At 34.8% G+C, this 26520-nt stretch overlaps 2 protein-coding genes and 1 pseudogene across 2 annotated transcripts; all 3 read left to right on the top strand.

Annotated features, from left to right (window-relative positions):
• The first annotated feature begins 1593 nt into the window (after nt 1–1593).
• LOC132152497 (P2Y purinoceptor 8-like) lies at nt 1594–3604 on the top strand. The gene has a single exon (XM_059561261.1). It carries the CDS (start codon nt 1870–1872, stop codon nt 2902–2904), a length of 1035 nt encoding a protein of 344 aa, XP_059417244.1. The 5' UTR covers nt 1594–1869; the 3' UTR covers nt 2905–3604.
• Nucleotides 3605–6104: 2500 nt separating this feature from the next.
• Nucleotides 6105–6822, top strand: LOC132153277 (probable bifunctional dTTP/UTP pyrophosphatase/methyltransferase protein; annotated as a pseudogene).
• Nucleotides 6823–14907: 8085 nt separating this feature from the next.
• Nucleotides 14908–19930, top strand: LOC132153063 (ADP/ATP translocase 3-like). Its single transcript, XM_059562222.1, has 4 exons — nt 14908–15142; nt 16846–17332; nt 18443–18583; nt 18673–19930. Exons 1-4 carry the CDS (start codon nt 15032–15034, stop codon nt 18828–18830), a joined length of 897 nt encoding a protein of 298 aa, XP_059418205.1. The 5' UTR covers nt 14908–15031; the 3' UTR covers nt 18831–19930.
• Nucleotides 19931–26520: the final 6590 nt, after the last annotated feature.

Raw genomic sequence — 26520 nt, 5'->3', positions numbered from 1 at the left:
AAGTGTATTTTGGATGTTTTCTTACCAGTGGTTTTAAACAACACTTGAATTTACAACACTTAATTTAACTGAAGAAAGTTTTTTTACACACAATTTAATTTAAATATAACTCACATAAATATAAGCACAAGTTCATTCAAAATAAATCTGTTAAGTTGGGTCAACACAATCTAGTTGGCCTAAGGTGACACTCTTCTATGTAAAGTTAACCACAAAATGTAAAAACATTACATTAGCTCCTCTATCCAACACAGCTGAACATTAACTTAAAAACACTTGAAATAATACTTAATCCCAAAATTTACTGTCCTAATGCAGTCCCTTACGAAGCATGCTGGAAACTACAGATCCACTTAAGTCATGTCAACACAAATTACTCATGTAGTAAACACAGAGTGAACACAATAAAATTACATTTTCACAGAATTTACTTAAGCTCATTTTAATTAATAAACTGAACAAGTGGCTTTTTTTTTGCATGGAGATTTTTGGTGCAAGTCTTGCTTTAGGATGCACAAAAATAAATGACTCATGAGCATATAGGGTTGACTTTTAAACAGAGTTGGCGACACATTTTAGAAACTAACTTTAAGTGTTCAGTTTGAGTATGCATAAAGGTGCTGTACACATAAGTTGGCATCATGACCTAAAAAAAGACGAGTAGACTAAAGTATTAAGTCTACGACTGTCTTTTAAAGAAACAAGGACACTATTTCAGAAAACAGTATTTTACTTAAAGCATTTGAAACTACAGCTCACCGCTACAATTTCAATCTGTGCAAGACAGCTGCACTAAATCGGTCATGACTATCGAATCTGATGCTAGCACATGCTGTGGCATTAAAATAATTTTAGACTTCCTTTGAAAAACACGAAAAAAGTCCCTTGCTTGAGATTTTGTGATTGTGAATCATTTCAGTCAACATTTCTGAAACAGCTCTGAGACTTAACTTAGGCAGTGATTTGTTGGTTGAATGTCTGCAGTTTGTGAACGTGCTGAAGTAAAGTGTTTGGAAAGCCTGTAACCTGGCCTCACACTTCCTGTTCACAGAAGTGCACCCCAATGTATGTGATGGTTTTAAGTAGCATCATTTTTAGTGTTGTATCTGATGTCCTTCCTGTGTGACTGCAGGGAGAAGTCTTTTCAGCAAAACCTTACGATGTCACAGGCAATAAAATACAATAAAATATTCAATTATTTTACCTATAATGAATAAATAAAACTATAAATTAATTTTGTATGTAAATTATAATAAAATAATGTTAATATTAGTAACATTAAGATAAAAATATTTGTACAAATAAATACAACTATAGTTTATACATAAATTCTAAAACCTTACATGCATTTACATGCATTCTTTGTCACTGCAGTGGTGCCCTTTCAAAACTAATATGTTTCATGTACTACTATGCACCCTTACGAGTAAATAAGGTACAGAATGTACCTTTTTAAAGTGTACCCTTACACTTTTTTTCTGAGTGTAAAAACTATATAAATTATAATCTACATATCAATTATATGTATATGATAAAGGTTCTTTTTTAACAGTATCTTAAATGAAGCTCTCAAAGTTCAGCTACAGTGTAAAAGCATACAATGACATTTTTCAAAACAGATTATTGGAGTACTATTTCAGTCTCTCTACTTCGAATTTTCACATTTGATCCATTTTTTTTACTCGCCATTTCTTAGTAACTATTTGTGAAATTTACTAGCAATTGTTTCTACAGCCACTTTTTTGGTAGGCTACAACAAATAAAACTAGCCAAACAATGCAGATGTTTATTACAATTTGAGGTTCAGTGTTAAGATCCCATAGTAGGTGTAATCTCTCTGTCTCTTCAAACAGGTGGAAAAAAACAACCATGAATGACTCAAAAACGGACGAAATCAAAATGGACAATGCCACCTTGGCCATGTTTGACAACCACTTGGCCAGTGAAATTGTGTCAGCCATCTATGTCATCGTGACCATTGCCAACCTGAGTGGAAACGGCATCTCTCTGTTTCTGTTACTGATGCGCACCTCTCCAAAAACCCCCTCCATCATCTTCATGATCAACCTCACCCTGACTGACTTGATACTGGGCACTGTGCTCCCCTTTCAGATCAAGTACCAAATGCAGGGTTACAACTGGACTTTGAGTGCAGGCATGTGCAATGTAATGACATTAGTTTTCTATGCCAACATGTACAGCTCCATTTTATCCATGACTGCCATCAGCACCGACCGCTATGTGGGGATTGTGAAACCGATGCGTTTCAGAGAGATGAGGAAAAGGAAAACATATGCAATTGTTATCTGTATATTCATATGGCTGCTAGTCCTTGTGATTCTGAGCCCCCTGCTAAAAACAGACCTGACATTTTTGGTAAAGGAGCGCAATATCACCACATGTTTTGATGTGTTGAGGAAGGACCTGCTCCCAAGTACTGCTCACTGGGCAGGCTTCATTTTTGGCATGTTCATCATCCTCTTCCTCTGTCCGTTCATCATAACAGTGTTTTGCTACATTAACATCATCTGCGTCCTGGTCAGAAGGACCAATAGTCATCAGAAAGGCCGTGCTGTGCGGTTGGCGTGCATCGTTCTGTTTGTGTACATTTTTTGTTTTGCTCCCAATAATATATTACTATTGGCCCACGGCATTGTAAGGCTGTACTATGACCAATCTCTCTATATCTACTATAAACTCTCCCTGACTCTTAGCTGCATTAATAGTTGCCTAGATCCATTTATTTATTATTTTGCATCGAAAGAGTTCCGTCGAAAGCTAAGGCAAATTCTGAGGTTGCAGACTCTCAGCACGGGAGAGATGCAAATGACCGAGGGTCATAGAGAAAGCTTTTTCTCTGGACGTTCAACGTTCCATGCAAATGAGGACTGTGACAATTTTTAACATTTCTTTAGTTTTTTATAGTTTCTGCTATTTTTTTTGAGAAGATATTCAATGGGGGAATTGTCAGAATCAGGAGCAATATGAGCATTTATATGAGTCAGAGCACAAGTGCTAACAACCACAGCTCTCACACAATTCACAAGGCTTATAATAATATAATGCAAACCCATAAGGATCACTTCCTATAGAGAGTCTTCTCGTTATTGTTTTGTAGCCTTTAGCTTTTGTTCTGTTTTGATTTCCTGTCTGAGCAATTGAAGGAAAGCATGCTGCTCATGCATTCAGGGCGCGTGATGTTGTGTATCTTTTTTTTTTTTTTTTGTTATCATTCATCCAAGTTCCTTCTCACCGAAACTTTGACATATTTTTTTGTACACTGATGCGTGGTTAGCAGCAACTTCAGTAATTTCCGATCTGACTAAAAAACTACAAAGACTTATTGTGGCAGCTATTTTAGATATATTGCTAATATGTAAATTATGTTATACTATGAAATATGCAGTTATTGTTTAGTTAGAATTCTTTTTCTTTTCTATGAGCTAAGCTGTTTTAATATTTATTTTATTTACACTGTTAATAATGTGCCTGTATAATTACAATCATATTCATTGTTATATGTTTATTTATTTATTTTTATTATTGCTGGGTATTATTTTTCTGTGGTAAAAAAAGTGTACAAAGTCATGTAGGGGCATTTATTTTGTCATGTTGCATTTAATAAACACAGCTAAATAAACTGATTTAATTGCTGTCATTCTAAGATTAACTATTACATATGGCCTATTTAACAGTTCAATGTAACATCCAACTAACAGGCAACAACTGCTAATTGTTCTGAGAATCTCAACCACAGACGTGTCACAGCAAGGTCAAGATTTTTTTTCAGTTCCTTTGAAACTGAGAACTATGGCATGTCAAGCGAGGTGTGCAGAGTACATGCACTGAACAAATGGAACTTTTAAAAAGGAAAAAAGAATCAGTGCAAGATTTGCAGTGGAAATTAAATAGCTTACAGGAAATGGATATAAGTGGTCTCAGACCGATGTGTAGTATACAACTGAATTCTAAAGAAAATGCCCAGTGCAATGCGCAAAAAGGAAATAAAGCAGTTTGCAAATGCCACTTCAAAGTGTGCGACAGCTGATGTTATAGATCACGAGAGAGAGAGAGAGAGAGAGAAACAGAGAGAGAGAGAGAGAGAGAGAGAGAGAGAGAGAGAGAAAGAGAAAGAGAAACAAAGAGAGAGAGAGAGAGTGAGCATTTATATATACATTATAAACATACATATTACCTATATATTATATTAAATATGGATGTCTGCTATGTCTCGATGTCTCGATCACTGATGACGTCAGTAGTCACGTGACTATGGCTATGTTCATGACGTCACTCTTTAGGCAGATCACACTGGTTCCCTAAACAAAAAAAAAGGATTTTTCTTTTGGATTATCGAAAAAATAAGCTCTGTGTTTAACCATAGTTCATGAAACTTACACGTTTTGTCCATCAAGATAATCGACTTCACAAAATAATATAACTTTGATGAATTTTGAAAGATCAATATAGGCGCCAACTTTTAAAGCTAAATTTAGGCTATAAACGAACTACAGCACCATGATCGCTCGCTTCCCACAACTTATCGAACTTTTTTTAACGTGTTCAGTGAAAAGGATTTATTCAGTATATGAATTTTAATCCACACTACATTAACCTTTTCATATAAACTGGAATTAATACAAAACTAGAGAGCCAAACTAAAACATAACTAATGGACATATGAAAGCACGTATTTCTGTACATTTCGAAATAAGGTGCAATAAAAGTCAATAAATAATTGATTAATAAGAATATTTTAATTAAAAACGTGACTCCACGTTGTATTCAATAAAATTCTAGTGCATTTAATCTATTTAATGACAGCAGAATGAGCCTTTTTTTTGTACATGGTAAGATTAAACTTATTATCCTGATTCGATATAATATGCTTTAAAAAAAAGAGGGATAAAAATCTTTTGTAGAATCCAGTTAAATGCATTTTTTTTAAACTTGGTTATTAACTGAGTTATTAAATTTCTTATTTAAAAATCTAGTGTTAAATCATGCCCAAAATATTTCTTCAAATGAACAATAAAAAAATAAAATAAAAAAAAACAGGTATGACCTGCAAATTTTATATATATTTCTTTCTATTCTTTTTTTCTTTTCTTTTTTTTTTTTTTTTTTTTGAATATTAACAAGAACAGAGTATAGTTTTTTCAAGATATATTTAGTAAAGAGCCACACAGGTAGCTACCTAGTGGGTAAACCATGGCATTACAAATGATTTTTTTTTTTCTGACCACAAAATGGCTTGGAATTTAAAACCCCTTTCTCTATTTTAACCTATTTATGTTTCAGGCTGTTTTACTTATTTTGGTGCCTTTTTCGTGATTATTATATTAGGTAACAACATGCGCATGTGTGATAGATCTCTGACTGTCAGTGCAGTACATTTCGGAAAGAGTTGAGTGGAACAGGCCTTTCCAGGTAAATAAAGAATAAAGATAAATAAATATTTACATATGTTTAGATATATGTCATTTGCTACTTCTGACTGTATAAATGTAAAAAATAAAACATGAATACATGAATATGAAAAATACTTTAGTAGTTTATAGTAAATACTCTCTATAAAGTGTATTACAATACAGTAAATACAACTGTAATGTATTTTAGTATATTATACCAGGTTGTAGAAAACTACAGTATTGGGTAAAGTAATTTGTTTATATTAGTATAGGTGTTATATTACCACAGCAACTATAGAATTACCAACAAATCAATTCAAGTACTTTACTATAGTACGGTTAAAAAATCACTATAAATGACTATAGTATTTTTTCATGTGGGGTTCTTCGTCAAGCCAGATTCTAGCATGAATACAATGCTGTATTTGATCTAAATACTCTTCTAAATCAACCATGCTGTGCATGCATCCTTTTTTCTTAGAAATGGATAGACTGATGTTTTATGTTTGAAAAAAAATAAAAATAAAATAATGATAAGGAAATAATTATCGGGCAAACTCAAAGTCAAAATGTTGCTGCTTCATCACAAGCAATTGTGAATTTGCTTTATAAGCCTTTTAGTTAAACTCCATGTCCTGGTGCTAAAGATGTTGATTTTTACAAGGATTTATTGTTTCTTTTGATTCTCAGGATATACCTCCTGAAGAGACAGAAAGGAGAGGTGTAACATGCTGTTAAATCCAGTAATATGCAAGCTGAGTGGAAAGCTTGTTGTCTTGGCAAGTGTATCTTCACGACGTCTGGAGAGTTTATCTAATGCTGTACATTTTTTCCTTGTTTAAGAACCCATATGACCATGCAGCGGAGACAGCCAAACAGAAGGCTTTGGAAGTGGCTCACTGAGTGCCGTTTGGAAGTTGTATATTTCTGTATATGAGAAAAGTTGTTTTCTAAATTTGAGTTTCTGACAATTTACAATGTCCCCTTTATTCTGTATAACAGTATAGATGCTGTATTCAGAAATGGTTGAAAACTTTGTCTTCTCTTTTCATCTTCAAACATTTGATGGCTTGATCTTGGAGAAGTTAACAGGTCAACAATATGTTTACAGTATGCTGTCTAGGTATATTTTCATTTTTTGTTATCTTAAGTTTATTGTACTGATGCAGGAACTGAAATATATATCGAAATGAATTTATTTCAGGATGAGCGGCAAGGAACATAGCATCTTCACAGATGTGGCTATTGTGCTCTGCCTTGACAAGAGTGGTATGTGAAAGTTAAATGTATTCATTCCTCTTTGTAGCTACAGACTACTAAGTGGTTGATTTTTATGAAGAAACAAAAGTTACATTTGCAGTTATCTGAGGAGATGCTCTGGAAATACGTCAACAGTGAAGAGCCCATGTGAGATTGTGTGTATTGATTTTCATATGCTAAATGCATTGCAGTTGCTGATCACATTTTCTGAGCATTTCTGAGCAGTACTGTTTTCTGTACTGTGGAATTTCACGTGCCATGCAGCAGAATCTGGTTAAATGATAAGACTGATAGATTTATCTGTGCTTGTCACAGAAATCACATGTGGTTTCCCTACATGTGAGTTCTGAAACCCCTAAGCTCATTTATATAATTTATAACTCACAAGCCCTTTCTCTGTTAGTTGGCACAAGGCACTCACATACATACATTTCCTACTACTGATTATTTATAACATGTTCTCTTCATTGTCAGGTGGATTGTGAATGTAACATTGTTTATTGTCCGTTGCAGTTTATTGAACTACAGAACAGAAATTCAGTCAACTAGAGAATGCTGTCAAGGAGGGCACCAGCCAACATAAGCAAGCTTTTGGGAAGAAGAATGAGGATGTGATTTAGGTAAACACGAGGTAAACATGCCTGCTTATATCACCTGTGGTTCATGCATTTTCAAAAGCTTTTGACATTCAACTATTAAGCAGAACTGTTTTGATGTTTTCTAGGATACCTAAAAGTAAAGATGAAGTTAAGATATGATTCATGCATGCCACGCACAGCATTGCAAGGTTAATTGGAAAAGATGTGGCAGCAGCATTTGATCTTTCTCCATATAAAACAGCCTGTGAAATTGGAGGTATATGATTTTTCCCTCAAATATAGAGACAGATGGTAAAATAAAGGCTATCAATTTGTTCATTTTTAGGTAATCCAATTATTATTCTTTTTTAAATCGACTGAAATTTTAAATTAGTGTTAAATTAACAGGTCTAATATACTGTATCAGGTCAATTCAAAGTCAAGTTAATTTTTAAATCTCACACACACACACACACACACACACACACACACACACACACACACACACACACACACACACACACACACACACACAAGCACACAAAATGGAGAATAAAGAAATGAAAATAAATCTTTGTTAATTCAAATATGGATTCAAGAAAAAATAGCAATAAAAGAACATATTCTCTGATCTTTTTTCTAACGTTCAGGTTTATTCAACATTCCCCACTCATGAAATACATTTTTGTGACGTTACAAAAAAAACAACAAAAAAAACAGATCAAAACACTGCACTGCTGACTTCCCATTTCGACGTGCACAAGTGACCGCGAGAGCTGAAAGATAAGATTTGCAGAAACCACTGTCCCACTGCTGTCGTGCATAATTTGAGATTTCACTAGAGCAAGGTGCATGTATATTTTATTCTGAAAAAGGAGTTGCAAACTTGTTATTCAAATTATATATTCTTCTAATTACCAGTTCTCTCAGGTGCTTTTCATGCCAAGGACATCTTTATTTTCTTGTTTATTTTCCACACTGACAAAATGGTTAACAACCTTAAAGGTTCTTAAGGGTGAAGGTTTTCATTTCTGTGACACATGCGTCACATCCGCCCCATGCACTTATTTTACTGAACATCATCAAAGGCCTGATTTTATGAAATAAAATAAACATGAAATAAAAACATACCACCATTCAAAACGTCAGTAAGATTATTTAAAAAAAGAAAATACTTAATACAACTTTTAAGAACTTAAGAAGCACAAAAATATTAAGCAGCCCAACTTAAGAATAATAGAAATGTTTCTTCAGCACCAGGTCAGCATATTCGATTGATTTCTGAAGGATTATGTGACACTGAAGAATGAAGTAATGAAATTCAGCTTGAACATCACAGGAATAAATTACATTTTAAAATTTATTAAATTGTAATTTAACAGTATTACTGTTTTTATTAATACAGTGTTACTGTTTTACTGTTTTTTTGATCACATACAATTAATGTTGCTTTCTAGAGCATAAGAGACTTCTTTTGAAAAACATCAAAAAAATCACACGATTCTGAATTTTTGAAGTGTAGTCTAGATAAAATATTTATATATTTGTATGGTATGAGGCATGTTGTAAACAGTGTTGGGGAAAGTTTTAAAAGTAATGCATTACAATATTGCGTTACTGCCTAAAAAATAACTAATTACGATACTTAGATACTTTTTATGGAAAGTAATGCATTACATTAGTTTTGCGTTACTTTCGCATTACTTTTTAAATATGAGCAGGGCTTGATTGTTTTTAATATAAGAAGTTCTATTTACAGCAAGTGTAAAAGCCCTTTTACACCAAAAAGTGTAATGAATAGACCTCAGGCTGAAGGAAAAGTAAATTCATGTTTGTACAGCAGAACACAGGAGAAGAAGGTTCCACACTCTTCAGCAATAAAAAAACAATCAAGCTTATTTTTACAAAAGTTTATCTAAAGTCATGTTTGCATATTAATATGGTTGAACTGGATCATCTAAGGTCAGCAGAAAAGAAACTGGTTAATAAAATGGAATTATATTTTTTTGTTATTTAACTTGTTTAATTATTGCAGGTTTGCGTCATATTCTGAGTTTGCATTTCACTGTTTTAATTAATTTTGATGAATACTAAATCTGTGTTTTTGCAAGTGGGATTAATGAATGCACATACACATGTGTTCTTCTGATTTCTCCCAATATGGGAACAGGAGACTTGTCAGGCAATAAATGGGGAAACAAAGGCAGTTACTTTTTTGAAATATTAATTTTTGAATGAAAAATTAATGCGTTATTTTACTAGTTACTTGAAAAAAGTAATCGGATTATGCAACTTGTGTTAATTGTAATGCGTTACCCCTTATATAAGCATTTGCTTAACCAGGGGAAGTCATGGCCTAGCGTTTGACTCCCAACCCTAGGGTTGTGGGTTCGAGTCTCAGGCTGGCAATACCATGACTGAGGTGCCCTTGAGCAAGTCACCGAACCCCAACTGCTCCCCCGGCGCTTTATACGAACATTTATATTATAAAGAATTTTGCAGTGTATTTGTTTCATATAATAAAATGTAGAAATGTGAAAATTCTTGTTCTTTAGTTCTGTCTTTCTTTTGTACAACAGGAGATTCTTTAAATATGACCTACCTAAAGCAGACCTGTATATTCCTGCACGAATCCTCCATGATTGGTCTGATGAGAAACTTCATGTATTATTGAGTAAAGTGTTTAAAATGTGCACTCCAGGTAAGTGCTTTAAGAAGAGAATTCTCAATATGTCAGCCTGATTGTAAAGTATCAAACTTTTGATGCCTAGGAGGACCATGTATTATGATGATCCCTTTGCAAATGGCCCTTTAGTGCCTCCTTGTGGCCCCTTTTCATCCCAGTAATCAGAATCAGAATCAGAATCAGAATGAGCTTTATTGCCAGGTATGTTTACACATACGAGGAATTTGTTTTCGTGACAGAAGCTCCGCAGTACAACAGAATGACAGCGACAGAACATAAAACACATAATAAAAGAATATAAAAATACAAATAAGTAGATAAGGAATGACAATATACAAATTGACAATTGTAGGCAGGTATATTACAAAAATGCAGTTATGTATGTACATGTATATTATGTGCAAAATGTAAGTGTATACTAAGTATGTGTGTTAGATAAATTAAGTGTATGTGTATATAAATATAAAGTGTAGTGTGTTCAGTGTGTTCAGTGTGTATCAGCTGTTCATAAAATGGATTGCCTGAGGGCAATCCATCCCTGAAAACCCCTGGCCTGATTCCTACAGTATGAACTCTACCAGATTATACTTAAAATTACTGGATCCTTGAAAGTGTTTTGAATTGTGGACATCCCAAGGTCATAAAAAGTTATTTTTAATGTGTGACTGCATCATATAATAATTGCTGTTAATAATGTTCATAGTGTCGCTGACTATGTCATGTATTCATTTTTTTGAAAGATCCTGTCATATGCGCACAAACTGACAATCACCACTTATAAGCTACTACTAAATATTGTAGAAATTTCATTTTCTGTAAAGTTGCTTTGTAATGATTTGTATCGTAAAAAGTGCTATACAAATAAATTTGAATTGAATTGAATTGAGGTCAGATGTTTAGATGTTTGGTTTATGAATGTATTGCTACCAAACAGTTTGTGGGCTTCTGGTGTCTGAGATCTACCTGGATGGGAGAGGATAAGAGCTAGCCGAGCCCTGTCACAGGCCCTCAGTATGACCGAATACAGGGACCTACTGGAGAAACTTGGCTTCACTCCCAAACACATCAAACACACAGACGACCTTCTCGGTGCCATGCTATTTGTGAAAAAAGACCCAAATGTCATAACAACATCACTAGGCTGTTCTTCTAATTCATTAACTGTAAAAAGTGTTTTAGCTGTTTTCAAATATTATGAACATTTCTCACCTTAAAGCTCAAAATAAGTATTTGAGCATGATTATTTTTAATTACAGAGAGAGAATGTTGTGTGTGCTGAATGAAATATGGTTTTGAATCAAATGACAGTGTTCTTTTAATTCAATTCAATTTTTTCAATTCAAGTTTATTTGTATAGCGCTTTTTACAATACAAATCGTTACAAAGCAACTTTACAGAAAATTATGTTTCTACAATATTTAGTAGTAGCTAGTAGTTTGTGCACGTTTGACAGGATTTTAGAAAAAATAAAAAATAATAATAATACAAGACGTAGTCAGCTAGACGATGAACTATCAATATTATTAATTAATAGTAATTATATGATGCAGTCACACATGTAGCAATAATTGTTAGTTCTGTTTGTTGATTCAAGGTTAGGATCATCTGGGGTCCTCTGAGGGTCAGCATCATCTCTTCTCAGGTGTTCTGGATCCAGACTGGAGCTTGTGTAAATCCTAGTTACCACGGGATGTAAATCCCGTGGCAAAACATAGAAACAAAATAGAGACATCATTAGCATAGCTGCTGATCCAACAAAGTAAAATTAGTTTAACCCAAGCTAAAGAATAAAAATGCAGATGCAACTACACTCACAATTTAAGAGATACATTATTCGAATGCTTGGCGAAAGAGATGCGTTTTTAATCTAGATTTAAACAGAGAGAGTGTGTCTGAACCCCGAACATTATCAGGAAGGCTATTCCAGAGTTTGGGAGCCAAATGTGAAAAAGCTCTACCTCCTTTAGTGGACTTTGCTATCCTAGGAACTACCAAAAGTCCAGCGTTTTGTGACCTTAGGGAGCGTGATGGGTTGTAGCGTGGTAGAAGGCTAGTTAGGTACGCAGGAGCTGAACCATTTAGGGCCTTATAGGTAAGTAATGATAATTTGTAACTGATACGGAACTTAATAGGTAGCCAGTGCAGAGACTGTAAAATTGGGGTAATATGATCATATTTTCTTGACCTCGTAAGGACTCTAGCTGCTGCATTTTGGACTACCTGTAGCTTGTTTATTGATGAAGCAGGACAACCACCTAGAAGTCCATTACAATAGTCCAGTCTAGAGGTCATGAAAGCATGAACTAGCTTTTCTGCATCAGAAACAGATAACATGTTTCGTAGCTTGGCAATGTTTCTAAGATGGAAGAATGCAGTTTTTGTAACATTGGAAATATGATTTTCAAAAGACAATTTGCTGTCCAATATAACACCCAGATTTCTGACTGTAGAGGAAGTAACAGTACATCCGTCTAGCTGCAGATTGTAATCTACAAGATTCTGTGTGGTGTTTTTGGGTCCAATAATTAATATCTCTGTCTTATCCGAATTTAATTGGAGAAAATTATTTGTCATCCAAACTTTTACATTTTTAACACACTCTGTTAGCTTAGATAATTGGGAAGTTTCATCTGGTCTCGTTGAGATATATAGCTGAGTATCATCAGCATAACAGTGAAAGCTAATTCCGTATTTTCTAATAATATTACCAAGGGGCAACATGTATATTGAAAATAGAAGGGGACCTAGGACGGATCCTTGTGGCACTCCATATTTTACTGATGATAAATGAGATGACACCCCATTTAAATAAACAAAATGGTAGCGATCGGACAGGTAGGATCTAAACCATCTTAGAGCCTGCCCTTGAATACCTGTATAGTTTTGTAATCGATCTATGAGTATGTCATGATCTATGGTGTCGAACGCTGCACTAAGATCAAGTAAGACTAGAAATGAGATGCAGCCTTGATCTGACGCAAGGAGCAGGTCATTTGTAATTTTAACAAGTGCAGTTTCTGTGCTATGGTGGGGCCTAAAACCTGACTGAAATTCTTCATACAGATCATTTTTATGCAGGAAGGTGCTCAATTGAGCAGACACAACTTTTTCTAAAATTTTAGACATAAATGGAAGATTTGAAATAGGCCTATAATTTGCCAGTACACTAGGATCTAGTTTTGGTTTCTTAATAAGAGGCTTGATAACCGCCAGCTTGAATGGTTTTGGGACGTGACCTAAAGATAACGACGAGTTAATGATATTGAGAAGCGGTTCTTCGGCTACAGGTAACAGCTCTTTTAGTAATTTAGTGGGTACAGGATCTAATAAACATGTTGTTGGTTTAGATACAGTGATAAGTTTATTTAGCTCTTCCTGTCCTATATTTGTAAAGCACTGCAGTTTATCTTTGGGTGCGATGGATGAAACTGAAGTGTTAGACGCTGTAGAATCTACATTCGCTATTGTATTTCTAATGTTATCTATTTTATCAGTGAAGAAATTCATAAAGTCATTACTATTTAACGTTGGTGGAATATTTGAATCAGGTGGCGTCTGGTAATTTGTTAATTTAGCCACTGTGCTAAATAAAAACCTTGGATTGTTTTGGTTATTTTCAATGAGTTTATGGATATGCTCTGCCCTAGCAGTTTTTAGAGCCTGTCTATAGCTGGACATACTGTTTTTCCATGCAATTCTAAAAACTTCCAAGTTAGTTTTTCTCCATTTGCGTTCAAGACTACGAGTTACTTTCTTGAGAGAGTGAGTGTTACTGTTATACCATGGCACAGTACGTTTTTCTCTAACCTTTTTCAATTTGATGGGGGCAACAGCTTCTAATGTATTAGAGAAAATAGTGCCCATGTTGTCAGTAATTTCGTCTAATTCATGTGTATTTTTGGGTACAAATAGCAGTTGAGATAGATCAGGCAGGTTATTTGCGAATCTTTCTTTGGTGGCTGGAACAATAGTTCTGCCCAGACGGTAACGCTGAGACATATAGTTAATATAAGTTATACGCAGCATGCACGATACAAGGAAATGGTCTGTAATATCATCACTTTGGGGTACAATATCTATAGCAGTAAGATCGATTCCATGCGATATATTTAGATCTAGTGTATGATTAAAACGATGAGTGGGCCCGGTGACATTTTGCTTGACTCCAAAGGAGTTTATTAGGTCAGTAAACGCAAGTCCTAATGTATCATTTGCATTATCAACGTGAATATTAAAATCTCCCATGATTAGCGCCTTATCAACTGTAACTAGAAGGTCTGAGAGGAAATCTGCAAATTCTTTTAGGAATTCTGTATACGGCCCTGGTGGTCTATACACAGTAGCCAGAGCAAGAGATACATTAGATTTCTTTTGCATGTCTGACAGTGTAACATTTAGCAGAAGTATTTCAAAAGAGTTAAACCTGTATCCTGTTTTCTGGGTAACATTGAGAATATCACTATATATTGTTGTGACACCTCCGCCACGACCAGTCTGACGGGGCTCATGCTTATAACAGTAGTTTGGTGGAGTAGACTCATTTAGACCAAAATAATCATTTGGTTTTAGCCAGGTTTCAGTCAAGCAGAGTACATCAAAACTATTTTCTGTGATCATTTCATTTACAATTTTTACTAGTTTTTTTTATAGCGAGGAGTGGGTTTGTGGTCATACAGGGAATGAATTCAAGGGTTATATTTCTTAGCTATCAAGTTTTTAATCAAAATTCTAATAATACAGATGTATGATTCTTCAGCCCTGGTTTTGTATGTTCGATTATAGTTCAAATCTTTTAAATTATAATAATATAATACATAATTTAATAAATTAGAATAGTAAATAACATTGTATAATGTACTATTGATAAGAGATAGTTAATAGTTACAACATTTCATGGAAATCTAAATTCTGTAGCTGTACACTACATCTTTACTTGACCCTGGTGAATCGGGAGCAAATATCGCGAGAATCCTCGAGAGTTACCGCAGTCAGTGTGTCCTCTGCAGCATCCACATCACTTTCCTCTCTACCTCCTGCTTCTGCTAGCACGTTCAGCATATCGTGTTTTTGATACACCGAGCTTAAGTATTGTCGCCATGGTTGATGCTACTCTTTCTTTTGCTAAAGACTTTTTGGCCGGCGGTGTCGCAGCGGCTATTTCCAAAACTGCAGTCGCACCGATAGAGAGAGTCAAACTGCTGCTGCAGGTAAGAATAATCATCCTGACTTCTATTGACGCATTCTGCCATGACGCATGCTCATTTTTAACCTCCCTTCTTTAGAATTGGATTATTTTGTGGCTATAAAGATGCGAACTGACCTTGTCCTTCAGAGGCCGTATTTGAGTTGTGTGTCTGCAGCATCCGCAACCTTGGAGAACCTCAACATTACAATTGTAATTTTAATACCGAGTTTCTGTTCTGGTATTCTCTCGTGTGGATCTTTATTTCTAGATTTCAGTGTTCCAAATGTAGGCTACATTACAGTATTTTAAGGCCAAACTGAATTTCTAGCAGCTGGTTATGTGGCAGTGGCACATCTTGTCCCCTGCAGTCTGGTCTCATTTTACAGGCCCAGACCTTTTGCACAAGGGCTGATTTCGCCGAGAAGGGCATGTTCCTCTAAAATCAGAAGTAAATGATGTCAGAACTAAATGCTACCATATAACGTTTGGAATCTTCACGATTTTAAAAAATATTTTAAAAGAAGTCTCTTAAAGGGATAGTTCACCCAAAAATTGAAATTACGTCATAATTTATCACCCTCATGTCGCTCCAAACCTGTATGAGTTGCTTTCTTAAGCTGAACGTAAAAGAAGATATCTTGAAGATTGCTGGTAATAAAACAGTTGGTGGTTGCCATTGATTTCCATAGTAGGAAAAAAAAATACTATGGAAGTCAATGGGTTCCATCATCATTTTTGAGTGAGCTATCCCTTTGAGCTTAGCCTACCAATGATCAATTATTTGATAACAAATATTATTAAAATTCAAAATAACTGTTTTCTATTTTAATATATTTTTAAAAAAGTATTTATTCTTGTGGTAGCCAGGTTGAATTGGTCATTACTGTAGTCTTCAGTGTCACATGAAATTTCAGAAATAAGTAGAATATTTTATTGCAACTGTGATACACTAGGCTACCATTCAAAGGTTTGGGGTCAGTAAGATGATATATAATAAATTTATTTTAAGAAGAGTACAAATTAAATTGTAAAAAAAGAAAAAAGAAAGAAAGTGATATTAAAGACATAATGTTAACGATTAATAATGTTAATGAAACAACTTTTTATTTGGTAAAGAATATAGGGAAAATGTATTATGGTTTCCATAATAAATATTTCTTGAGCAGTAAATCAGCATAATAGAATGATATCTGAAGGATCATGTGACACTAAAAGCTGAAGTAATGGCTGCTAATAATTCAGCTTTACCATCACAGAAATAATTTAAAAAAGAAAGGGTTTTATATGTTACTTTAAATTGCAATAATATTAAATAAATTAAATATGAAAAAATACGGAGCCCCGCACATGGCATGCAGGAATAAATTGTACTAAAACGTGCACATGATTACTATTGCATTCCCTCAATTTACTATTTCGTTCACTCAATTTATAAATTGTGTGCACGATTTAACAAATCGAGGGAACGCAATAGATGCACTGTAAGTCGCTTTGGATAAAAGTGTCTGCTAAATGCATAAATTTAATTTAATTTTAATTTAATTTAATTTAATCGTGTGCACGTTTTAGTACATTGAGGGAACAAATTAGTAAATTGTGCGCACAATTTATTTATTTTTTCTTGCATGTCAGGTGCGGGGCTCCGTAAAAAAAGGGACCAACAAAACACAAAAAATCTAACCAGAATATCATGTATCTAACAGTATATTATTTTTCACTTTATAGGTACAACATGCCAGCAAGCAGATCAGTGCAGACAAACAGTACAAAGGTATTATCGACTGTATTGTGAGGATTCCTAGGGAGCAAGGCTTTATTTCCTTTTGGCGCGGAAACCTAGCCAATGTCATTCGCTATTTCCCCACACAAGCCCTCAACTTTGCCTTCAAGGACAAGTACAAACAGATATTCTTGGGTGGCGTCGATAAGCACACGCAGTTCTGGCGATACTTCGCCGGCAACTTGGCCTCTGGTGGAGCTGCAGGAGCCACTTCCCTCTGCTTCGTCTACCCTCTGGATTTTGCTCGTACCCGCTTAGGTGCAGATGTTGGCAAAGCTGGCAGCACCAGAGAGTTCACTGGGCTGGCTGACTGCCTGCTCAAAATCTTTAGGTCAGATGGTTTGCGGGGTCTGTACCAGGGCTTCAACGTCTCTGTCCAGGGCATCATTATTTACAGGGCCTCTTACTTCGGAGTCTATGACACTGCTAAAGGTAATAGGTTTGTACTTCAGATGACATGAGTTGCAGGGTTGTGGTGGGACTTTAGAATTGTTTTGAGAATGTTTTTTTATATTCCAGTTTATTTCCTGAATTTGAAATCATTTGAATAGTGTTAGAAAACAAAATGCGCACAATTTAATCTGAATGTTTTGAAGTAGAATAAAAAAATATGAAGAAAATAATAGTTGTTTTTTTAGTAGAACTTTGAATCTTGGCTTGACAAAGCCTCATTTGAAACTATTGTTTTAGTATTGTTTTTATAGTATTTAATATTATTTTGAATTAGTCTTTATTTTTTAGAAAAGAAAATAAAAACTTTTCATTTTTTCAAAGTTTATATATATATATATATATATATATATATATATATATAAAATATTTTTTTAAATAAATAAAATTTAATATTAATAATAATATTTTAAATTATAATTTTTATTTATTGAAATTAAAAACAATTCTCAATAAAAATAGCACTGGTTTTACTAGATTCTTGGCTTAACAAGCTTAGTTTGAAACTGTTATTTTACTATCATTTATAAAGTATTTATTAACATTTTGAATTCGATTTTTTTTCCTTTTTCATTTTAGTTTAGGTTTTAATTATTTTATCATATGCTTTTGTCATTTGTATTAGCTTTGTTTAACTTTAATTTATTTTTATTTCAGTTTTAGTATTTTTTTTTTACTTTTAACTTCAGCCAGTTTCCCACCAGTTTCAGGTTTTTTTTCTGCTTCAGTGAAAGAAAACTATTTATAATAGTTTCAGTTAACGATAATAACACTAGTTTAAAAAAGTTTAAAACCTGAAGTTTGTAGATATATTGGTGTTTTGGATCGAGTTGCTTGAAATTTCACCTTTAAACATTTGTATTTCGTTTACTGTATATTTAATTATATTTTTTGGGGACCAGAGTGAAAGATCACTTCATATTCAAGAATGCATTACCTGTATTTTCTTTACTGGAATTACTATTTAGCATTCAGAATACGATTCCTCATTTTGTCATTCTAATTTAACTTGTGCTATGGCCAATTCAAGTCAAATTCACACAACCAGTTCTGAATTCTATGTGAAACACATGTGCATTATTTTGTGTGCAGGTATGCTTCCTGACCCTAAGAACACCCACATTGTGGTGAGCTGGATGATTGCACAAACTGTGACAGCAGTGGCTGGCGTTGTGTCCTATCCATTTGACACTGTGCGCCGTCGCATGATGATGCAGTCTGGACGCAAAGGAGGTATACAACACACATACTCAAACACATGCACTGTTCTTCATCAAGTATGCATTTATTTCAACTGAGGCCTTTGTCTTTTGTTTTCTCAGCGGATATTATGTATACAGGAACCCTTGACTGCTGGAGAAAGATCGCTCGGGATGAGGGTGGAAAAGCGTTCTTCAAAGGGGCTCTGTCTAATGTATTCAGAGGAATGGGGGGTGCTTTCGTGCTCGTGCTTTATGATGAATTCAAGAAGTTTGTTTAAACAATGTACTAAATGTACTAAAAGACGTACTAACAATGTACTCAAAGATAGTAGAATAGCTTTTACCACACAGCTTTGTCAAGCTTCACCCAAACCCTCCCCACCCTGCGCAAATGTGGTCTTGGTTAAATTGTGTTAGATGCCAAAAGCAATTAATAATGTTGTTTGTGGCTAAATTTTATGTTTAAAAAATGATAAATAACCCTTATTTTATCCAACAACAACAACAAAAAAAGAGAGAAATATTAAAGATACAATTATAAAATTGGATATATAAGGAAAGCTGTTGTATATTTAGCTGAAAATTATTTAAAATATATGTGAACCTATTGATGTTATGTATAATATTTCTTCTTAAATCTGAGCCATCATTTCTTAGCAATACCACAATGCCTCCTCAAGATGGAGTGACACGACAGCGTTTTGTCCTGCATTCGTTCAGTACCATGTTCTTGTCCTCAAGCTCAGTTTTTCAGTTCTCCTAGCTACAAGGGTATACAATATCACTTTCAAAATAAATAAATAATAATAATTGTGGAGTTCAAACACACAGATTACCGTTCCACACTTTAAATGTTTTCTCAAGTTGGACTTGAAAAACCAACTGAGAGCGGGTGTCCAATGGAGTCAGAGACGAATTAAATATGACGCTTTAATTCACAACAGATTTGCCCTCTAGTGAAAGAGCCTAGTAAAGTGTTCCAGCAGAGAATGTGTGGAGCCAGAGACATAGCATTCACACTCAGACCTTATGTGACACGAAAAGTTTATTTCCATGATTTCTCTTTTTGGAAGTCCGCTTAAGTATTTTCCATCTTGGATAGAGAGGGGAGTCATACTTTCATGGTCATTTTCTTGTCAGTCTCAGTGTTTGGTTGCGTCAGGCTGGTCTTCTATCTTGAAGTAGGCCTAGATCCTGCTTTTAGAAGTAGAAATGTGAAGACAACTAAGGAAGGGCATTTTGAGTTCAGTAATGATCATTGAAACATTATACCCGTTATTTAGCATGTAGATCTTAATCCACACTATATGGAGGGGAAGGCTGTAAGAACATCAAGAATGCTTGTGAATTCAATAAAAGTAGATACCCCATGCTCTCACGTTTTAAGTTTTTATTAATATTATGGGGTTAAAACTTTGTGGCAATTTAATGTTTATGAACTTTTTTTTATTAATCATTACTCTGTGCTCTCAAATACTTGATTCTGATTGGTTGATTGCGGCATGGTTCTATGCTCATTAATATAACCATACTCGCCAAAGCTTATACCCTGATCAAATTTTTTTGATCATTTTGTCTGTGTTGATGTAAACAGTTTAACAAAAATAAAAAAATAAATGTATTTTACACTAGACATAAAAAGATGCACATTTAAAGACAAAAAATTCACCATTGATATCCATTAAAAGTGCGTGCTATTTAAAAATACGCATCATTTGTTAATGGGCTGTCGTTCTGCTGGCAAGGCTTTTCTCCTCTGTGTAACCTTTTAAATATTGACATATATAACGTCTGGCGTAGCAAACGCAGACTCATGGCACTGATCTATATTAGAGATCATTATATAGGGTGAATTGCCCTAAAGTCTAGTGTTGAAATGTCTAGTGTTTGTAGCTCCCCCATAAATGCACGAACGCCAGTGAAACTATGGGTTAGTCAGAGCTCAAAATCACATGACCTTTCAGCTGTCTAGTCATATTTGAGGGCAGAGCAATCATCAGATAGGAATCACATTGTGTAAAGGCCATTCAAATGTCAGAGACATAAAGTTTTGACAAACTTGATAGTAAGGTGTATAAATTAATTTTAAACAAATCCGTCCAGTTACTTTTGTTGTCTAATGTGCTTATGTAATGTTTGTCCATCAAAATATAGTGTAACTTTGTATGTATAAACTATATATTTTTAATCAAATTTCTGAGTGTCCCACTTTAAGAAATGTGGTTTTGAAAAGTGGGACATTATAATTAGCCTAATGTGGGACAGTATGTGATAAGTGACAAGTTAACCTCTGCAGGTTGTTTTTATTAATGTAGTTCTCAAGGTTAGTGCAGACTGAAGGTTTTTAAAAAGACTGTTATGATTGCATGTGTTTGTTGTTTAGTAAAACAGAAAAAAGTGTAGAATAGAAAACAAATGGTCTTAAATGTTGTTAACTGCAGTTCATAGCATGTTCATGTATTTTGACTCAAGGTTGAATCTAGCCTTGGTTGTTGGTTCAATCTGTGTTTTATTTATTATTAATATATTTTTGTAGTTTTATTAAGTTGCAAGATCTTTATATTTTGCCTGAAATTGAAATTCTGACTTTGCATTTAACTCTTTTCTATCTAGGTACATAACAACATAGGCCTATGATAATAGTTGCTTAATGTATTTATCGTAGACTTTTCACTGTCCCACATTAGGAAGCTGCTGATTTTATGTGACGATTTGCATTAAGAGCCCTAATTCAATTCAATTAAATTCAAGTTTATTTGTACTGCGCTTTTCACCATACAAATCGTTGCAAAGCAGCTTTACAGAAAATTAAATTTCTACAATATATTTAGTAGCTGCTTATCAGTAGTGATTATGTCAGTTAATGTACATATGGCAGAAATGTACGGAAAAATCAATTAAAGACGTAATCAAACAGACGATGAACACTATTAAAAGCAATTATTACATTTTGCAATCAAACTTAAAGCAAAATTTGTAGTTCTGGGGTGCGTTCTCCGAAACTACCTTAACGCTACGTCGTTCTTAAGTTGTACCTTAAGAAGTACCTTATCGTTAATACGTGGTTTCCGAAACCTTCTTAGTTAAGTATACCTTCTGTAAGTCATGCGTTCGTAAGGTTGGTCTGGAGCGCTCTTAGCTATACCTTATCGCTGCTTACGGTTCATACCGCTAGTGGCCACCACTACGCAAAAAGATTTTTTACATCGCAGTTTAATTACACATAGAAAATTTTATATGAACTTTTAATATAAAATCTGATTTAGAATTAAAATTACATTTTTACTTTACTTTAAAATTATACACATAAAATACTTAAGTTGTTATAGCCTACACCCAGTGTATGGAAGTGTTTTCATTAATAAAGTTTCCATACACTAATGGTTGTTAGCTTTTTTAATTACTATCCTAAGGCACATCAGCTGGCGAACCATTTGACAGAAAAGGCTTAGGAGTCTATATAAAGAAAGATGAGTTTACACAAACTTTATAGCTATGGCAGCGAGACAGCGAGTACTTGTTTTAAATCAAAGACGGCGGCGTCCGCGGAGCCAGTTAGTGTATGTCAACTACTTTATAAGAGAACATTTTAGTCCACTGACTACCATGTCAGAAGAGACCATTGTAAAAAAAATTTGCCTGCCACGGGAGCAAATTCTGCAGCTCTTGCATCTTGTTGGCCCAGATTTGTCAAGACAAACTCGACGGAGCTACCCCCTCAGCCCCGAAATTCAGCTGCTGGCGGCTCTTCGTTTTTATGCCGTGGTGGAGTTTTCTGGAGGTTGTTGGGGATGGATATGGGCTGAGTAAGACCTCAGTGTGGCTGGGCGATCTCTTTTTGCGGACTTTTTTCCCCGACATAGTGAATGTCGGTATGTCTCTCATGTTTGCGCTTTTATTGAGGAAATCATCCAATTACACAAATGAGCGATTTACGCCAATAATGTGATACGGCTGGTGGATAATCAGCATACGTTGTGGAGAACATTAACACACTTATGGCCGTGAGGGTTTGGGATTGTACACTTGCTAAATTATAAACACATACTCATATTTATTTCTGCATGTACGTATTTCAATAAGCCCCGATAAATGCAGTTTGTACTATTTCTAAAACGCTTCTTTATAAAGAACATTGTTTTCTCAATACTTTACCTATACCGCTGTGAAGGAAAGAGCGCACAATCGATCATCGAGGCGTCGATATCAACCTATTCAGCGCCTCCACCATGGACAGCAACTGCTAAGGTCGAACTTAAGAAGGTTTACCTTAAGCTACATCCTAAGGTATAGTTCGGAGAACACACGTAGCAAAGGTATACCTGTAGTTAAGGTGTACCTTTTGAGTATTCGTAGCGCGCTAAGAGACAACGTTATCGGAGAACGCACCCCTGTATGTTGCTACAGGGTTGGCATCATGAGGTCCTCTGAGGGGTTGACATCATCTCTTCTCAGGTGTTTTGGATCCAGACTGGAGGTTGTGTAAATCCTAGTTACCTAAGGATTTACAGAGAAACAAAATAGAGACATAATTAGCATAGCTGCTGTTCCAACCAAGCAAAATTTATATGTTTGACCCAAGCTTATTTGATCAGATATATCTGCATTCCAAGATTATGAGATGCATTATTTGAATGCTTGGCCAAAGAGATGAGTCTTTAATCTAGAATAAACAGAGAGTGTGTCTGAACCCCCGAACATTATCAGGAAGGCTATTCCAGAGTTTGGGAGACAAATGCATAAAGCTTTACATCCTTTAGTGGACTTCGCTATCCTAAGAACTACCAAAAGTTCAGCGTTTTGCAACCTTACGGAGCGTGATGGATTGTAGCATGGCAGAAGACTAGTTAGGTACGTAGCAGCTAACCCATTAGGGGCATTATAGGAAAGTAATATTTTGTAACTGATACAAAACTTAATAGGTAGCCAGTACTGAATCTGTAGAATTGGGGTAATATAATATTTTCTTGACCTGGTAAGGACTCTAGCCGCTGCATTTTGGACTACCTGTAGCTTGTTTATTGAAGACGGAGGACAACCATCTAGAAGTGCATTAGAATAGTCCAGTCTAGAGGTCATGAATGCATGAACTTTTCTGCATCAGAAACATGTTTCGTAGCTTGACACTGTTTCTAACTAAGATGGAAGAATGCGGTCTTTGTAACATGGGAAATATGTTGCTGTCCAATATAATACCCAGATTTTTGACTGTAGAGGATGTAACAGTACATCTGTCTAGTTGCAAATTGTAATCAAAAAGATTATGTGTACTGTTTTTTGGTCCAATAAGTAATATATCTGTCTTATCCAAATTTAATAGGAGAACATTTTTGGTCATCCAAACTTTTACATTAGAAGTTTCATCTGGTCTTGTTGAGATATATGGCTTAGTATCATCAGCATAACAGTGGAAACTAATCCCGTATTTTCTAATAATATTATCAAGGGGCAACATGTATATAAAAAAATGGCAGAGTACCAAGGACAAATCCTTGTGGCACTCCATGCTATACTGGTGATTACTGAGATGACTCTCCATTTAAATAAACAATGTGGTAGCGATCAGACATGTAGGATCTAAACTATCTTAGAGCCTGCCCTTGAATATCTGTATAGTTTTTGTAATCGATCTATGAGTATATCTTGATCTATGGTGTCGAACGCAGCACTAAGATCAAGTAAAACTAGCAATGATATGCAGCCTTGGTCTGACGCAAGAAGCAAGTCATTTGTAATTTTAACAAGTTCAGTTTCTGTGCTATGGTGGGTGAATGAGGCTGAAGTATTAGATGTTGTAGAATCTACATTTGTTATTTATCTGTTTTATCAGAGAAGAAATTTATAAAGTCATTACTGTTAAAACTGTGAGGGGATATTTAGTTCGGGTGACATTATTTGTTAAGCTAGCCATTGTCCCAAATAAAAACCTTGGATTGTTTTGGTTATTTTCTATAAGTTTGTGTATATTCTCTTTTAGAGCCTGTCTATAGTTGGAAATACTGTTTGCCCATGCAATTCTAAAAACTTCCAAGTTAGGTTTTTTTTTTTTGCGCTCAAGACTACGAGTTTCTTTCTTGAGAGAATGGGTATTAGTGTTGTACCATGGCACATTCTAACCTTTTTCAATTTAATGGGGGCAACAGCTTCTAATGTATTAGATAATATATTGCCCATATTGCTAGTCATTTTGTCTAGTTCATGTCTATTTATGGGTACAGAGACCAGTTGAGATAAACCAGGCAGCTTTTTTCTGAATCTATTTTTAGTAGTTGGAACAATAGTTCTTCCTGGATAACAATGCAGAGCCATATAGTTAATATCAGTAATATGCAGCATGTACAATGCAAGGAAATGGTCAGTAACATTATCACTTTGAGGTACGATATCTATATCAGTAAGATCGATTCCATGTGATATAATTAAATCTAAATAGTCAGTAACATCATAACTTTGAGGCACGATATCTATATCAGTAAGATCGATTCCATGCGATATAGTTAAATTTAGTGTATGATTAAAATGAAGTGTAGGCCCAATCACATTTTGCTTAAATCCAAAAGTTTATTAGGTCAGTAAACGCAAGTCCTAATACATCATTTGTATTATCAACGTGACAATTAGTGCTCTGTTAACAGTAACCGACAGGTCTGAGAGGAAATCTGCAAATTCTTTTAGGAAGTATACAGCCCTGGTGGTCTATACACAGTAGCCAGAGCAAGAGATTTATTTTGTATATCTGGCAGTGTAACATAAAGCAGAAGTATATTGAATGAGTTAAAACTGTATCCTGTTTTCTGAGTAACACTGATAATATCACTAGCCTATGTATTGTTGCAACACCTCCCCCACGACCAGTCTGACGGGGCTCATGCTTATACCAGTAGTTTGGTGGAGAAGACTCATTTAAACCAATATAATCATTTGGTTTTAGCCAGGTTTCAGTCAAGCAGAGTACATCAAATCTATTATCTGTGATTTTTTCATTTACAATAATTGCTTTGGGTGAGAGTGATCTAATGTTTAGGAGCCCAAACATTAAAAATTGCTTTTGCACATATATTTAGCATTTTTCTGGTTTAAATCACCAACAGTTTTTTTCTAGAGCCTGCATTACCGTAAATGTATATTTTGACCTCTCTATTCGGGGAACAGACACAATCTTTATAGAATGGACCGCACAAGTACTTCTATAATTTAAGTAGGTAGAACAAAAGCCATCATAGCAGTTATTATTTGAGAATTGGCTTACTAGTCATATGGAGGGTAGCGTCTTGGAGATGTTGTCCGACAGGAGCTCCACTCCGACTCTGCTGGGGAGCAGGCCATTAGCTTGAAAAGGCCTAGGTCACTCCCAGAAAAAAATCCAATTATTTCCAAATAGCGGTTTCTGTTCTTTAGTCTTTAAAATGTCTATAATTTCTTCTATGAATATGTTATCTGCTTTTTCTCTTTTGATTTGATTAGGACACATCTTGGGGTTTTTAAAATGGTATTGGGTGTGGATTTGTTGGAATATTTTGGCTACACATCACAATATTTCACAGTGTGAAATGCAAAAAATATCCCACTTTAGGGCAATTCACTTTTGCCATTATATAGATCAGTGACTGGTGCGCTTGTGTCATAAGATAAAAGGTGCATCTGAGGCTGGCTCTTAATGTCTCAGTAAATGGTGCTGTCTTATGTCTTATGACAGTAACTGACTGTAGTGAAAATGTCCTCAGAGTCTTAAGTAGACTAGAAATGTTACCTTAATATGGTTGCAGACTTTCATCTTGTTGCTGGGCCGGGTGTTTTCGTACATTGTAGCGGACAGTGTTGGTTTAGTAACTAGACATGTAACAGAGTTACGAAATTTAATTCTAAAACAAATGTAACTGTAATCTGTTACAGTTACTAAGAATTATTAATTTATTTATTAACAGTTACTTATGAAAATGTTAAAGATTACAAAGGGGGTCACATCTA

This window comes from Carassius carassius, chromosome 11 (genome assembly GCF_963082965.1).
Source record: "Carassius carassius chromosome 11, fCarCar2.1, whole genome shotgun sequence".
Lineage (NCBI taxonomy): Eukaryota > Metazoa > Chordata > Actinopteri > Cypriniformes > Cyprinidae > Carassius > Carassius carassius.
The sequence above is the reverse complement of the archived record's forward strand: the minus strand, read 5'-3'. Positions and strand labels throughout refer to the sequence as shown.

What these genes read in the sequence shown, in the direction of transcription:
- LOC132153063 (XM_059562222.1), top strand. Translation starts at nt 15,032, where the DNA reads ATGGTTGATGCTACTCTTTCTTTTGCTAAAGACTTTTTGGCCGGCGGT. An exon ending in AGTCTATGACACTGCTAAAG is followed by an intron (nt 17,333 to 18,442) that starts GTAATAGGTTTG and finishes TTTTGTGTGCAG; the next exon opens with GTATGCTTCCTGACCCTAAG. An exon ending in GCAGTCTGGACGCAAAGGAG is followed by an intron (nt 18,584 to 18,672) that starts GTATACAACACA and finishes TTGTTTTCTCAG; the next exon opens with CGGATATTATGTATACAGGA.
- LOC132152497 (XM_059561261.1), top strand. Translation starts at nt 1,870, where the DNA reads ATGAATGACTCAAAAACGGACGAAATCAAAATGGACAATGCCACCTTG.